Source organism: Notechis scutatus, chromosome 15 (assembly GCF_049901735.1).
Source record: "Notechis scutatus isolate UNSWTSFEM ecotype Mainland chromosome 15, rNotScu1.2, whole genome shotgun sequence".
Classification (NCBI taxonomy): Eukaryota; Metazoa; Chordata; class Lepidosauria; order Squamata; family Elapidae; genus Notechis; species Notechis scutatus.
Window position 1 is genome coordinate 6511784 of NC_142023.1, and position 15765 is coordinate 6527548.

At 55.7% G+C, this 15765-nt stretch overlaps 4 protein-coding genes across 5 annotated transcripts; all 4 read left to right on the top strand.

Moving 5' to 3' along the window:
• The first annotated feature begins 50 nt into the window (after positions 1–50).
• C8G (complement C8 gamma chain) lies at positions 51–2981 on the top strand. 2 transcript variants are annotated; one of them, XM_087943922.1, is made up of 7 exons: positions 51–494; positions 1228–1367; positions 1627–1697; positions 1806–1907; positions 2185–2286; positions 2582–2620; positions 2846–2981. In XM_087943922.1, the coding sequence occupies exons 1-7, from the start codon at positions 366–368 to the stop codon at positions 2863–2865; spliced, it is 603 nt and encodes a 200-aa protein (XP_087800048.1). In that variant the 5' UTR covers positions 51–365; the 3' UTR covers positions 2866–2981. The 2 variants fall into 2 exon arrangements, with proteins under 2 accessions (XP_087800048.1, XP_087800049.1); XM_087943923.1 differs by lacking the exon at positions 2185–2286 and having other exon boundaries at positions 316–494.
• Positions 2982–4346: 1365 nt separating this feature from the next.
• On the top strand, positions 4347–7749 carry LOC148129459 (lipocalin-like). The gene is made up of 7 exons (XM_087943925.1): positions 4347–4707; positions 4876–5015; positions 5130–5206; positions 5858–5971; positions 6080–6181; positions 6274–6342; positions 7532–7749. The coding sequence occupies exons 1-6, from the start codon at positions 4615–4617 to the stop codon at positions 6288–6290; spliced, it is 543 nt and encodes a 180-aa protein (XP_087800051.1). The 5' UTR covers positions 4347–4614; the 3' UTR covers positions 6291–6342; positions 7532–7749.
• Positions 7750–9540: 1791 nt separating this feature from the next.
• Positions 9541–11652, top strand: LOC148129460 (lipocalin-like). The gene is made up of 7 exons (XM_087943924.1): positions 9541–9702; positions 9879–10018; positions 10147–10223; positions 10526–10639; positions 10748–10849; positions 10942–11010; positions 11448–11652. The coding sequence occupies exons 1-6, from the start codon at positions 9610–9612 to the stop codon at positions 10965–10967; spliced, it is 552 nt and encodes a 183-aa protein (XP_087800050.1). The 5' UTR covers positions 9541–9609; the 3' UTR covers positions 10968–11010; positions 11448–11652.
• A 751-nt stretch (positions 11653–12403) lies between these two features.
• LOC113424241 (lipocalin) lies at positions 12404–15275 on the top strand. The gene is made up of 7 exons (XM_026685858.2): positions 12404–12536; positions 12893–13032; positions 13671–13744; positions 13943–14053; positions 14390–14485; positions 14758–14779; positions 15113–15275. The coding sequence occupies exons 1-7, from the start codon at positions 12447–12449 to the stop codon at positions 15117–15119; spliced, it is 540 nt and encodes a 179-aa protein (XP_026541643.2). The 5' UTR covers positions 12404–12446; the 3' UTR covers positions 15120–15275.
• Positions 15276–15765: the final 490 nt, after the last annotated feature.

The following is a 15765-nucleotide window of genomic DNA, read 5'->3' on the forward strand; positions in this document are numbered from 1 at the left end:
AGGTGGGATTGACCGGTTCTCTGAACTACTCAACATTTCCACGACTGGTTCTCCAGAACTGGTTCAGAACCGGCTGAATGGCCTAAGGAGAAGAAGGCCTTTGCAAGCATCCACAGGGAGCTTACGGCCTCTCTGGGAGGCTGCCTTGCAAATCCCAGGGCAGGTTGGAGGCCACAGCCTGTCCCTTTGTGAATACGGCACTGTCCTTGGCTCTGGGGGTGGTGAGACAGCCGCAGCAGCAGCCGGAGGGACCTCCCCAGGGGCCTTTTTCTGGGAAGCCTGATTAATGTCTAACTGGGAGCCTGCCTGCCCGCCCGCCTGTACCCAAGGGCGCCCCGAGCGTTGCCGGTCATTGCCGTCCCACCATGGCTGCCATGGCTGCCTTTCTCCTGGCTGGTCTTTTGCTGGCTTCACCCTCCTGGGCCCGGCGGCCCAAACCCTCCAAGAGCCCCATCGACAAGATCAGCGCCCAGGAACGGTTTGATCCCACCCGGGTGAGCAGGGGGAAGAGGAGGGGGAGGGGTCTCATTTGGTGGGTGCCGAGCTCCGAGCTTCCCCTCCACTTGCTCTGAGGTGGCGAAGTGGTAGCGGAGTCCGTTCTTGGGAGGCAGCTCTCCTCTCTCCTGGCTGCCCACAAGGCTTCAGTTTCACCTCCGTGGCTCAGCTGCCTTTCGGAAGGGCCTGTCCTCCTACTCCTGCCCCCCAAGGCCTTTCCAGGAATCTAGCAGACACCCTAAGCTGCACGCTTGTTAGGCGGTTCCTTATCCGTTCCGTTGGCTCAGCTCCACTCTCCCTGCCAAGTGCAAGGAAGGTGGCTCCCCTGATAAGAGGGAGGTCTCTTCGGGCAGGAGAGCTGATATAATACGCTTCTTCTCTCCCTCTCCGGCTTTTGTCACAATCAAATCCGAAATAAAAGCGTTAAAAGCTTTTTTCCGATCTCTGTTCAGCTCAGAGGAGTCCATACGCCATCTTGTTTGGCAAATAAACGAGTAATGGGGTTTATTTTAAAATGGCCGGTGCCTAATGGCATTTAAAAATACGATTCCCTGAACCGGCCTCTTAGGCTTAATTTTGGCAAGTGTGCCACGTTTTAAGTGTGGTTTGGGGCTGGCGGGGGGGAAGAGTTGCAGAAATAGTGCAAGGAAACCCAGCCACGCAGCCTCTAATCCACTGAGGGGGTCAGCGGGGGTGGGGGAAGACAAGATGGACATCTCCCTCCTTTTCTAGTTTGCAGGGAAGTGGTTCCTGGTGGGGGTGGCCTCTGATTGCCTTTACCTGCGTGAAAGTGGCTACCAGGTGGAGGCCACCAGCGTGGTTGTGTCGGTGAGGGACAGGGACTCGCTGCACTTTAGCACCTTCAGGCCTCTGTGAGTCTTTTGGGGGACCCTGCCTGCACTCAGGACGGGGCACCTGGGGTGGGGGTGGGGGGGGGCTCAGCCTGACTACGTTTCCAAGAGGGGCCTCGCTAGTACACCGTCAGGGAGGAGGAGAGGGGCCAATTCAGACTTGCAGGAATCTGTCTGCAACGGTCCCGACGGACGTGGGTCATTTTGGGGCGGGATACAGTCCTTTTGTCCGTCTGTCTGCCCAGCCTCGGTGGGCTGACTGGCGCCTTCGTCTCTGCAGGGAGGGGATTTGCTGGAACATCAAGCAGAGCTATTTTGCTGGCAAGGCCCCAGGCCGCTTCCTCCTGAAAGGTGAGAGGAGGCCGGAGTGGAGAAGAGCCAGCTGCCCTCTGGCCCTTGCAGGAACAAACCGTCCCTTCATCTCTCCGTGGTTCCCCCCCCCACCCCCCCACCCTCCAGGCCGCGCTGTTCCCGTGGACGTGGTGGTGGGAGAGACGGACTATAGCAGCTACGCCATCCTCTACTTCCAAAAGAACCGCAAGATCTCAGCCAAGCTTTACGGTGGGAATGAAAGCCGTGGCCTTCAGTCGGTGGTCTTTTCTGACCCGGGGGACTGGGGAGGGGCTGAGGGGTCCCGCTGGGTGTTGTGTTACAAGGGGGCTACCTTGCCGCCCCTCTGGGACGGCCTCCCCCCTTTCAGGCTGGGCAAACCCTGAGGAGGGGCCTTCGCTCCTCGAGGCGTCCCGGAGCCACCCTTTCCTGTAGGGAAACTGGCCAGCCGAGCTCTGGAGGGGGGGGGTCCCCTAATGTCCCTCTCTTTTCATGGACTCTCCGGAAGGACGGACGGCACAAGTGGAAAATAGCATCCTGAAGAAGTTCGAAGCTGCCATGACAGCCCTGGGCATCAGCGACGAACTCATCTTCTATTACCCCGTCTACGGTGCGCAGCTGCTGGGAGGGGGGAGGAGGCGAGATTTACGCTTCCCGGGGCCGTGCAAGAACCAGGAAGCTCCTGGATGGCGGCAGCCCCCCTTCCCCTGGTTGCCAAGCGTCCATGCTGGGCCGAGCAAAGGGGCTCCCGTCGGTTGCAGGCCGTCGAAAGCCACTTCGTGGAGGGGCAGGGCAGGGCCCGGGGGAAGCCGGGGTTGGGCCAAGACTTGGGAGGGGGACGAACCCACCAGAATTATTTAATCTGACTTTCTCCTTCCATCCGGACTCTTTTTTTTTTTTTGCAGGGTTTTGCAGCTCGGCCGACCAATTCCACATCCTTGACGGTGAGTTGGCGGCTTCGGCGTCTCCTTGGCCTGAATATCCACCCCAGGCAGGCTTGGCTTCCTCCACTGGCCGATGGGTGACCAGTACAAAGCCCTGCCTTGGGGGGGTGGGGGCTTACGGGGGGGTGGTGGTGTCTCCAGGAGGGTATAAGCAGTGGCCTTTCAGGGGTGGATCCTCCGAAACCAACACACACACCCCTGTATTGTCTCTTCCTGCTTTTCCAGAAACGAAATTCACAGGATAGCAGGAATCAACGAGCGATCCTTCCCTCCGACAGCCTCTGCGGACACAAAGGAGAGCTGAAATCGCCCAAGTTTTCCCTTGCATTTGTTCCCGTGAAAATAAAACCGAGAAAACCCAGTTTGACATTGTTGATGTTTGGGGTGGGGGCAAAAAAAAAAAAGGGGGGGAAATGTTAGCTAAAAGGAGGGTTGAGCTGCTTTGCTGAAAGGCAGAGCTGGGCCTGTAATGAGTCCCCCCCCCTTCCCCCCCCAGTCCTTATGGCTGCCTCAACCCTCCCCGTGTTAAGAGCCTTCTGGCCTCAGGGGGCCCTTTGGACGGCGGCTGGTGGGGAGGAGGGGGCAGGAAGGGAGGTGGGCTGTACGCGGTGGAACCAACTCTGGGCTCTTTGGCAAAGGGGGGGAATCAACGCCTCTCCTGCCTGATGCCCCCCTCCGGAGGTTCCCCCTCCCCCCAGGAATGCCAGGCTGAGCCCCTGAGCGCTGTTTTCTCACCCGCCCACCCACTGCCGCCCTGGCTGAGCCGGTCTTTTTGGCTTTTGCTGAGAAAGCAGTTCTGGAAAGCGCTGGCTGGCCGCCCCCTGCCTGGACTGTTCTCTGGCTTGTTTTGCTGTTCTAGCTCCAGGAAGCCCCCACGTCACAGGGTGTTTAGCCAAGCACGCACGCCCCCTCCCCAGCCTGGCTCTGGCTCCAAAGCGGGTGGCAGCGTCCCGTGCGAAGGCAATGGTCCTCTCTCGCTGGCTGACCCCTTCTGGAAGGGCTGGGGCTGGAGAGGAGCCTGGCCAACGGCCCCGGCCTTCCTTTGGCCAGGCTGAGCTGCGTTGAGGGAGGGGCAGCCACCGCCTGGGACTTGTTCAGCCTGGATCATCTCCCCAATAGGGTGCCTGTTCCCTGCCTCCCTTCCCACGCACGGCCTCTGCCGATCTCCAGGCCTTTTGGCCTCCCCACCGAGCTCAGCCGTCCCATCCAGCTGGGCCTGAGAACAGACTCTGCGACCAAGTCTGCCCTTTGACCCTCTTTTCGGACTTTACCAGGGAGCTGAGTGAGGGCTGGGAGCCGTCCGGCCCCCTCCATGAAAGTCTCCAGATCCTGCCCTGCTCCACTGCCAATGTGGCAGCCCCTCACTCCCCCCGCAAGGGTTTTCGGCTTTCGTGGCCTGGGAACTGCAGGAGGGACCTTCAAACTGACCCAGCCCTCCTGCTGTTCCTCTACTTCTTGCCAAGCGTGATCAAAACACAGGCAGTGCCCGCCAGCAAAATGTCCCCCCTCCCTCCCCCAAGGCGGGCTTGGCCTCAGGGTGAGGGGCTATCCAGGCCTGGGTGCCCGTGTGGGCAGGCAGACCTTCCGCGGGCTCCGTCCGTCCGTCCTCTGTGCTGGGTTGAATGAGGCAGCCCTGCACTTTGAGCCAGAGAGGGAGGGGCCGTCCAACTTTGACACAGCCTGGATGATGGGAGGGCAGGCTCCCCCTCCCCCACCTTCCAGCAAAGGGGGGTCGTCTCTTTGGTGGGCCTGCAGGCTGACACTAGAAGAGCTGCCCCTTCTCTCCCCCCCCCCGCTTTCCGCTTGCATAATTTTGCCCGGAAGGGGCTGAGGGGGAGGAAGCAGAGGCCAGCCTCCAGCATAGGTGGCCCCTTGACCTGCTGCTGGGCTGGCCGATATATAGCCGTCCGACATGGATTCTGGGTGACCATTCCTGAGGGATCCTTCGCAGAGACGCCACGCCAGGTAAAGCCCAGGCACCCCAGTTTCTCGGCATGCGGGCGCAGCTCTCTGCCGCGTTGGTTCTCCTTTGCCTGCTCCAGGTAAAGGCCGAAATGCCCGTCCAGGCTGACTTCCAGCTCGATCAGGTAAGGGGAGTGCCAACGTGGCACCCTTCAGCCCCCTGACCCGGGCACCAACCTCTCGGTGGGCTCCTCAGCTGAGCCAGCGGGTGGAAAGGCTCAGAGTCCCTTGGCAGCATGTGTGTGTGTGTGTGTGTGTGTTCCTTGTCTAACCCTTCTCCCCCATTTCCCAAGTTCACGGGCACCTGGTTCACCATCGGCCTGGCCTCCGACACCGACTGGTTCAAAGAGGACAAACAGGGCATGAAGATGTGCAAGACTCGGGTCATGCTCATGAAAGAGGGGTACCTGGGCATCGACTCCACCTGCCCCGAGTAAGGGGGCTCGGCTGCCAGGCTCTGCTGGTGGGGGGGTGGGTGGGGGGGACTCGGGGCCAGAGCGGTGAGGCTGCCTCCTTGCTTCTAACTACTGTCTCTCTCCAATTCCAGGCAGGACAAATGCGTGACGAGGTGGTTAGATTACCTCCTGACAGACGAACCTGGCCGCTTCAACCGCACCACCGCTTGTATGTGGCAGCCCCTCTCCCGCCCCCTGAAGACCCCAGCCCTCTCCCTGCTCCGCTCTCTCTGAAAAGTCTGGTTTGCCAGCGGGAGGAAACTGGCTTGCAGGCCCCCCCCCCCCCCCGCAACTTTCAGCATTTCCTGCCCTCCCCTCTTTACTCTCCTGCCCCCAGGAGGGGGGAAGAAGGCTGGAGGAGCAGAAGGACAACAAGAGACCAGCCTCCTTGCCTGCTGGGCTGCCCAGAATAGCAGGAGATAATCAGAGTTGGAAGGGACCTTGTAGGTCATTTAGTCCAACCCTCCCCCCAAGCGGTAGACCCTACACCTCTTTGCTCCTCTTCTTCATCCCTGCCCTCCCCTAAAGCCAACAGAGCTTCCCCGACTCATTCAGGGCAGCGCCAGAGGCTTTGGGCACCTATTCCCATCAGCCCCAGCCCCCATGATGGGATTTGTGGGAAGGCTAGCATGGAAGAGGGAGGGAGGAGCTGAGCCGGATTTCCCTGCCCGTTGCAAGGAGGGTGGTTTGGCTGACAAGGGGGTTGCAGCCAAGGGAGACCCTCCTGCCTGCCTAAGGGGAGGACAGCTCCTCAACCCTTCCCCTCCTCCCCACGGGCTCTGGCTAGTGGCCTCCTCCCCTCCTCCTACGCTCCTTCCAGGGTCACCAACCAAACACAACCTCCGGGTGCTGGAGACCAACTACGACGAGTATGCGCTTCTGGGGAACACCATCACCGAAGGGGCCGACACCTTCACCATAGTCACCCTGTACGGTAGGGGCAGCGGCTTCTCCCCAGCCCTTCTGCAGGCGGGCTGTGCCAGGGAAGGCAGCGGCGGGGCAGTGCCAGGGGTCCCTCACCCACTCTGCTTTCTGGTGCTAGGGAGGCAGAAGGAGCTGCGCCCGGAGCTGCTGGCGAAGTTCACCCAGACGGCCTTGAGCTACGGCCTTGCCCAGGAAGACATCCTCATCCTGCCCCGGACTGGTGAGGGCGTGTGGCGGGGAGGCTTGGCCACTGATCGGGCTGGTGGTGGGGGGCTCTATTCTGACCCCCTTTCCTGCCTTCCTTCTGATCAGAGCTCTGCATGGGCTGAATTGTCTAGGCTCTTTGCTCCGGCTTTCACTCTCCGGGAAGTATCCAAGAAGGTAAATTTTTGTGTCACTTTTTAAACTTTGTTGTTGCTGTTGTTGTTATTTCTCTTCTTTTTGCCCCCTTTACATTAGTTGACATTTTAATGTTTCTTTTGAATATTTAATACATGGTATCTATCTATCTATCTATCTATCTATCTATCTATCTATCTATCTATCTATCTATCTATCTATCTATCTATCTATCTGTTCTGTCTCACCTGTATCCACAGGTGAGAATCCAAAGTTCCAAAGTTCAAATATCCAAGCAAACAAAACCAGACCCAAAAGAGTTAACTGCTTCTCTTTTCACAGTCCTTGGCAGTCTTCCTGGAATCCTCTGGCAAGTCTGAACTGTCCATAAATCACCCAAAATACACTTTGCTTCCAACAAAGATTAGGAGCTAGTACACTCCTTTATATCCCCTGAGGGGGCGTGTCAGTCTCACCAATTAATCACTGGCTTGACGCTTCTTTTCAAATTGAGATTGACGTTTCAATCTTCTTCTAGTCCTAGCATCAAGCCAACATCCGTCCGTGTCGTCATCGCTCGAAACCTCTGGCACGTTCTCCTGATTATCTGTTAACAGCTGAGGTGTAATCAGGGAGGGAGATTCAGGGGAGAGAGAGGACTCCGAAACCTCCAGTAAAGCAGGCCCATCTCTCAGAGCCAACTCCTCCCCCTCTTCCTGACTCCCCTCTAAGTCACTTAATAATGCAGGCTCGAATCTCAAGGCCAGATCTTCTTCATCACTCGAGCCTACATCTGCTGACTGACCAGGTTCAAGTCTCGGAGTCACAACATCTATCTATCTATCTATCTATCTATCTATCTATCTATCTATCTATCTATCATCTATCTATCTATCTATCTATCTATCTATCTATCTATCTATCTATCTATCTATCTATCTATCTATCTATCTATCTATCATCTATCTATCTATCTATCTATCTATCTATCTATCTATATCAGGAGTCCCCAAACTTGGGAACTTTAAACACTTGTGGACTTCAACTCCCAGAATTCCTCCTCCTCTAGTCACGTCAGCTCAGGAATTCTGGGAGTTGGAAGTCCACCAATCTGAAAAGTTGCCAAGTTTGGGGACCCCCTGATTTAAACAGATACTGTCTTTCTTTAAAAAGAAGGGAAAGTATCCAAACGCTTTTGAAATAACTTTCTCTTCCTCCTTTTTTTCTGCAGCGCTTCAGCCGGCTCCTGGCTCCTGCCTCCAAGGGAGGGAGGGGACAGGAAGGCCCTTTTCTACCCTCCCCTTCTCCCGCAGCGCTGGAATTCTCCCTGCGGCCTCCTTTCCCCTGCAGCCCGGCACCCCCCCCCCCCGCCTGCCTCCCGCCTGCGAGCAGCCTTCCTCCTGCCCCGGAAAGAAGAATAACTGCAATAATAAAAGAAAATGCAACATACTCTAGTGTCGCTGCGGCTGCCTTTTGGTGGGAAGTGGGATCGAGGGTGGGGGGATTTTGGGGGGGCCTGAGGGAGGTTTTAATGTCTGAGAATTCCACCAAATCTCTTCTTGGACCATTTTGAAAGTTTCCAGCCTCTGCCAGTTCATCCGGTTCTTGTTCGAAAGAGAAAGGCTGGTGGGGTAAAGGTTGTGTGGATGACTCTGAGGAGTCGAGGAGGGATTTGGGGGAACAGACTCCCTTCCCCATTTTGTGGTTACCCCTCTTTCCGCTACTTTATTTTCCAGTGGCTGAAGAGAACCAGCCCAAGACCCTCCTCCGCCAAGAGGCTCCATTCAGCCTGGAAGCCATGATTGCTGGTCTCCCACCTCTTACCCCGCCACCTTCCCCTTCCTCATTTGCCTGGCCCGCCTTCCTTTCCCTTCCGTGGAATAAATAGATTACAACTTCCCCTCTTTTTTAGCCATGTTTGTTTTTTGGGGGAGGGGGGAAGAGCTCCTGCAGGTCCTTCCGACTGCCTGAGGCTGCCCCCTGCCTGGACTGTTTTTATTTTATTTATTTATTTATTTGATTTGCCAATTGTTTACAAGATAATAAGTATAAGTGTATACATAGTTGTGAATACATGAAATGGGTACATATAAGAAAAATAAAAGAAGAATAAGAGAAACAATAGGACAGGGACGGTAGGCACGTTGGTGCGCTTATGCACGCCCCCTACAGACCTCTTAGGAAAGGGGTGAGGTCAACAGTAGACAGTCTAAGGTTAAAGTTTTTGGGGTTTGGGAAGAAACCACAGAGTCGGGTAGAGTATTCCAGACATTGACCACTCTATTGCTGAAGTCGTATTTCCTGCAATCAAGTTTGGTGCGGTTAACCTTGAGTTTGTATCTATTGTGTGCTCTTGTGTTGTTATGGTTGAAGCTGAAGTATTCACTGACAGGTAGGACATTGCAATGTATGATTTTATATACCATGCTTAAATCAGACCGAAGACGGCATAATTCAAGGTTTTCTAGTTCTAGAATTTCAAGTCTGGTGGCATAAGGTATTCTACAAGGAGTAGAGGAGTGGAGAACTCTTCTTGTGAAATATTTCTGGACTTTCTCGATTGTGCTAATGTTCTCTGTTCTCTGGCTTGTTTTGCTGTTCTAGCTCCAGGAAGCCCCCACAGCACATGGTGTTTACCCAAGCCCCCCCTCCCCCCCCCGCAAGGGTTTTCGGCTTTCGTGGCCTGGGAACTGCAGAAGGGACCTTCAAACTGACCCAGCCCTCCTGCTGTTCCTCTACTTCTTGCCAAGCGTGATCAAAACACAGGGCAGTGCCCGCCAGCAAAATGTCCCCCCTCCCCTCCCCCCCAAGGCGGGCTTGGCCTCAGGGTGAGGGGCTACCCAGGCCTGGGTGCCCATGTGGGCAGGCAGCCCTTCCGCGGGCTCCGTCCGTCCGTCCTCTGTGCTGGGTTGAATGAGGCAGCCCTGCACTTTGAGCCAGAGAGGGAGGGGCCGTCCAACTTTGACACAGCCTGGATGATGGGAGGGGCAGGCTCCCCTCCCCGCCTTCCAGCAAAGGGGGGGGTCGCTCCTTGGTGGGCCTGCAGGCTGACACTAGAAGAGCTGTCCCTTCTCTCCCCCCTCCCGCCCCCCCACCCCCGCTTTCCTCTTGCATAATTTTGCCCAGAGGGGGCCGGGAAGGGGAGGAAGCAGAGGCCGGCCTCCAGCATAGGTGGCCCCATGACCTGCTGCTGCGCTGGCTGATATATATATATATAGCCGTCCGACATGGTTTCTGGCTGACCATTCCCGGGGGATCCTTCGCAGAGACGCCACGCCAGGTAAAGCCCAGGCACCCCAGTTTCTCGGCATGCGGGCGCAGCTCTCTGCCGCGTTGGTTCTCCTTTGCCTGCTCCAGGCGAAGGCCGAAATGCCCGTCCAGGCTGACTTCCAGCTTGATCAGGTAAGGGGAGTGCCAACGTGGCGCCCTTCGGCCCCCTGACCCGGGCACCAACCTCTCGGTGGGCTCCTCAGCTGAGCCAGCGGGTGGAAAGGCTCAGAGTCCCTTGGCAGCGTGTGTGTGTGTGTGTGTGTGTGTGTGTGTGTTCCTTGTCTAACCCTTCTCCCCCTTTTCCCAAGTTCACGGGCACCTGGTTCAGCATCGGCCTGGCTTCCAACACCCGCTGGTTCAAAGAGAAGAAACAGGTCATCAAGATGTGCACCACTGTGGTCACGCCCATGGAAGAGGGGCACCTGGGCATCACCTCCACCTACCCCAAGTAAGGGGGCTCGGCTGCCAGGCACGGCTCTTCTGGAGGGGGAGGGTGGTGGGACTCGGGGCCAGAGCGGTGAGGCTGCCTCCTTGCCTCTAACCGCTCTCTCTCTCTCTCTCTCTCTCCCCTGCCAGGCTGGACCATTGCGAGATGAAGCGGATAGTTTTCCTCCGGACAGACGAACCTGGCCGCTTCAACTACACCAGCGCTTGTATGTGGCAGCCCCTCCCCCGCCCCCTGAAGACCCCAGACCTTTCAGCATTTCCTGCCCTCCCCTCTTTACTCTCCTGCCCCCAGGAGGGGGGAAGAAGGCTGGAGGAGCAGAAGGACAGCAAGGGAGCCCCGTTATTAGACCAGCCTTCTTGCCTGCCGGGCTGCCCAGAATAGCAGGAGATAATCAGAGTTGGAAGGGACCTTGTAGGTCATTTAGTCCAACCCCCCTCCTCAACCCTTTCCCTCCTCCCCATGGGCTCTGGCTAGCGGCCTCCTCCCCTCCTCCTCTGCTCCTTCCAGGGTCAGGAAGCAAACACAACATCCGGGTGCTGGAGACTAACTACGACGAGTATGCGCTTCTGGGGGACACCATCACCAAAGGAGCCGACACCTTCACCATAGTCACCCTGTACGGTAGGGGCAGCGGCTTCTCCCCAGCCCTTCTGCAGGCGGGCTGTGCCAGGGAAGGCAGCGGCGGGGCAGTGCCAGGGGTCCCTCACCCACTCTGCTTTCTGGTGCTAGGGAGGCAGAAGGAGCTGCGCCCGGAGCTGCTGGCGAAGTTCACCCAGACGGCCTTGAGCTACGGCCTTGCCCAGGAAGACATCCTCATCCTGCCCCGGACTGGTGAGGGCGTGTGGCGGGCAGGCTTGGCCACTGATCGGGCTGGTGGTGGGGGGCTCTATTCTGACCCCCTTTCCTGCCTTCCTTCTGATCAGAGCTCTGCATGGAAGGAATTGTCTAGGCTCTTTGCTCCGGCTTTCGCTCTCCGGGAAGTATCCAAGAAGGTAAATTTTTGTGTCACTTTTTAAACTTTGTTGTTGCTGTTGTTGTTATTTCTCTTCTTTTTGCTTCCTTTACATTAGTTGACATTTTAATGTTTCTTTTGAATATTTAATACATGGTATCTCTCTCTCTCTCTCTCTCCTACCTATCATCTATCATCTATCTATCTATGTATGTATTATCTATTATCTATCTATCTATCTATCTATCTATCTATCTATCTATCTATCTATCTATCTATCTATCTATCTACCTACCTATCATCTATCATCTATCATCTATCTATCTATGTATCTATCATCTATCATCTATCTATCTATCTATCATCTATCTATCTATCTATCTATCTATCTATCTATCTATCTATCTATCTATCTATCTATCTATCTATCTATCTATCATCTATATATAACTTTCTCTTCCTCCTTTTTTTCTGCAGCGCTTCAGCCGGCTCCTGCCTCCAGGGAGGGAGGGGACGGGAAGGCCCTTTTCTACCCTCCCCTTCTCCCGCAGCGCTGGAATTCTCCCTGCGGCCTCCTTTCCCCTGCAGCCCGGCACCCCCCAGCCTGCCTCCCGCCTGCGAGCAGCCTTCCTCCTGCCCCGGAAAGAAGAATAACTGCAATAATAAAAGAAAATGCAACATACTCTAGTGTTGCTGCGGCTGCCTTTCGGTGGGAAGTGGGATCGAGGGTGGGGGGATTTTGGGGGGGGGGGGCTGAGGGAGGTTTTAATGTCTGAGAATTCCACCAAATCTCTTCTTGGACCATTTTGAAAAGTGCTCTAAAAATGCAAACGTGCAACTTTACCTAGCCAGCCTTTTCTGGCTTTGGTAATGTGTCAGCAGCCCGGACAAAGCTCTCCCCTGCACACTCTCCATTCAAAGCCCAACCAAACGCGCGCACACACAAAACAGACACACACACACACACACACACACAGAAGAGAGACACAGTGTCCCTGCTTTCTGTAGCCTTTTGCCCAGGAAAGAATTCTGCAGACCTTTGGCTTGATCTTCTCCAAGAAGGAGGTGTGTGTGTGGGGGAGGTTTGGGGTGGGGGGGGCAGAATGTTTTTTTTCTTCCAGGGTGTGTTCGTGTGTGATAGTTGCTCCATTGTTCTTTCTTGAGGCCTGGCATTGAAGGACAGCCCTCTCCAATCCTGGGGATTTAGAGGGGATTTAGATAAAAAGGAGGTTGGGTTGCAGGGTGTGCTTCCTCCTCCTCCTCCTCCTCCTCCTCCTCCTCCTCCTCCTCCCTGGGCTGAGTCGACTGCAGCACCTCTTATCCCTTAATGCCATGTTACCGGACACCCATTGCTCAAAGCGTTGCATAAGCCCCACTTCCTGTCAAATGCCAGGGAGAGATATAAATCTGGGTGCCCCAGTGGGCACGCCATCCTTTCTGCCCTCCGGCTGGCACCTGAGAAGCATCAGGACCAGCATGGAGGCCACCCTGCTCAGCCTTGCCGCGTTCTGCCTCTTCGGTGTCCAGGCCGACGTGGAAGTGGATCCAAATTTCGACCTTAAAAGGGTACCGGTTGTGGGGAAGGCATGTCCGAGCCCCTTCCAGGGCTCCAGATGTGGGCGAGAGCTGGCCAGCCCACCTCCCAAACTGCAGCCCTTGTGCGCACACCTGGCTGTGGATCTCCTGCGCAAAATATTCTGCGGTCCTCAGCCAAACTGCCTTTCCATCTTCTAGCGCAGTCTACCTCAGCGGCATAAGGGCTTCCTGAGGTTTTACAGCTTCACTGTGGTCTGTTGGGCAGAAGCATCCACGGTTCCAGGGCCAAAATGCGAAGGGCCAATGCCTCGGGAGGGCGAAGGCTGGGTGGGAGGGAACAGGTGTGCCAGTCTAACCATGCGGGGGGGGGGGGGATGGCTTTGCAGTTTGCAGGGAAGTGGCACGTCCCGGCACTCGCCTCCACCGACCCGATGCTTGAAAGCCTGAAGGACATCATCACGACACCGGCAGCCCGGATCGTCGCCTTACCAAATGGCAACCTGGAAATAGAAACATACTACCTATTGTAAATACCTTTTGTGGTTGGGTCTTTCCTTGATCTTCCCCTCCTCCCCCACAACAGTACTGCCCTGGGGAGGGGACGGCAAAGGTTGACCCAGCCCTGATTTAAGCCAAGTGTAGGAAACTCCCTCCGGATCCAGAGGTGGAATTCAGCCGGTTCTGACCGGTTGTCGAGAACCGGTTGCAGAAATTTGGAGTAGTTCGGAGAACCGGCAAACGCCACCTCTGACTGGCCCCACCAACCCCATCTATTCCCTGCCTACTGAGTCCCAGCTGATCGGCTGGCTCTTCTTTGGTTGCCTTGCACAGGAGAACGGAGCTGGAGAGCAGGCTAGCGGGGTGGGGAGGGAACGGGGATTTTGCCGTATCCTCCCCTTGCCATGCACACCAAGCCACGGCCACAGAATCAGTAGTAAGAATTTTTGAATCCCGCCACTGTCCTGCTCCGTTCGGGATTCCGGGGTGGTGCCCCAGGACTAAATCTCTGGGAGCAACTGGAACCTACTCACTCACACATACACACACACCCCAGATGGGGGCAAAGGACAGCCACCCCAAAGCGAGCCCAGAAAGGGCATCTCTTTTGTCAGCCCAAACTCCAACCCCCCCACCCACACGTGACTCCTCTTTGCTGCTTTCAAGGGGAGAAGATTGCGAAGGGATGAAAGGGACGTACGCGAAGATGGAGCAGCCCGGACACTTCGTTTCAATTGACGGTATGGAGGGAGACCAAACAGGGCTTCCTTTCTTGAAAAGAGACGTTAGAGGAGATGCGCGTGACTCTGAGCAGGTGCAGAGTGCCCCCCATTTGGTTTTCCAGAGAGTGTGGGCGGTGGGGTGGGAAGTGTGTGTGTGTGGGGGGGGAGAAGGGCCTGGAGGGGGCCTCCCACTGATTCCCCTCCCCCCCTCTGCAGAAAGGGGCAAGAAGGACCTGTGGGTGCTGGCCAGCGACGCCAACTTTGCCATCGTCTACGTCCAGCGGGAGATGAAGGGGATGCCCGCCAGCAGGAGTCTCCAGTTTTACAGTGGGTGACTGGGCAGAGGCGAAGGGCCCTCCCGCTTCTTGGACCCCAGGGCCACAAACCAAAGCGGCTGTGGATGATGGGTGTGGGGAATGACGGTTGCTCCTTTCAACCTTTGGGCTCCCTGGCTCTCTTCTCAACGGCTTTGCCTTCCCGTCAGCCTTGCTCCCTTCTGCAGGAGTGTTGAGCAAGCCTTGAACTCAGATCTTCCCTGTCCCTAAATTGTTTGTGTGTGTGCGCGCGCACGTATGAGCTCCCATCAGGGAGTTTGGAGGTCACGTTCAATGCACGTGTGAATAGCTCTAACCCTCCTCCCCGTGTCCCCCTTTCCCCATGCAGGCAAAGACCTCAAAGGAAGGGAGAACCTGGACAAATTCAAGGCCTACTGCCAGAAAATGGGGCTCATGGGCGAACTGGTGGTCCCACCCTTGTCCGGTGAGCGGAGGGACCCTTTTGTGGGTGTCGAGCCCATGGGAACCCCAGAGGAGGCGGAAAAGGGCAGCTGGGGAGTGGAAGCAGCAGGAAATTGTAGCTAAGAGAATTGCCAGCCTCACGGGGGGGGGGGACCCCCTCACCCAGGCCCCCAACACTCTCCACCCCTAACCCCCCCCCTGGCTGAGAAGGAGCTGCTGCCCTCCTGCCTTTTAGGGGTCCCTAAATCATTCCCAGCCTCCGAGACTAAACCAGGGTCCTTCTCTGCATTGCAGATAAATGTTTCCAGCAAATTAGGTGAGTGCCCATTGCCTTACAAAGGGTTGAAATGGGCCCGGGAGGGGAGGAGGAACTGCCTTTATTATGGTGGCATGCGGGGGAGGGGGCTGCCCTCCAGCTGTTTGGGTGCAAGAGAAGAGCTGCCTCTAAACCGCCATTGGCGAGCGGGGAGGTTATAGGTCACGTAAAATTCCCAGCTGCTGCGAGTTCATCCGGTCTCTTGTTTGAAAGAGAAAGGCTGGTGGGGTAAAGGTTGTGTGGATGACTCTGAGGAGTCGAAGAGGGATTTGGGGGAACAGACTCCCTTCCCCATTTTGTGGTTACCCCTCTTTCTGCTACTTTATTTTCCAGTGGCTGAAGAGAACCAGCCCAAGACCCTCCTCCGCCAAGAGGCTCCATTCAGCCTGGAAGCCATGATTGCTGGTCTCCCACCTCTTACCCTGCCACCTTCCCCTTCCTCATTTGCCTGGCCCGCCTTCCTTTCCCTTCCGTGGAATAAATAGATTGCAACTTCCCCTCTTTTTTAGCCATGTTTTTTTGGGGGGTGGGAAGAGCTCCTGCAGGTCCTTCCAACTGCCTGAGGTTGCAGGAAACCAAATGTGCTGGAAAAAAACTGCTGCTTGAATTCATGGCCGTAACACAAATGACAATGCTGTACCTTTAATCCACTCAGATAACTGAATTTACCCTAGAGGGGTGTGAAGTTAAAGTTAAGACAATAGGAAACTAAAAAGAGTAAACTTCTGGATTATTATTATTTCTTCTTCTTCTTCTTCTTCTTCTTCTTCTTCTTCTTCTTCTTCTTCTTCTTCTTCTTCTTCTTCTTCTTCTTCTTCTTCCTCTCCTCCTCCTCCTCTTCTTGTTCTTCTTGTTCTTGTTCTTCTTGTTCTTGTTCTTCTTCTTCTTGTTCTTGTTCTTCTTGTTCTTCTTCTTCTTCTTCTTCTTCTTCTTCTTCTTCTTCTTCTTCTTCTTCTTCTTCTTCTTCTTCTTCTTCTTCTTCTTCC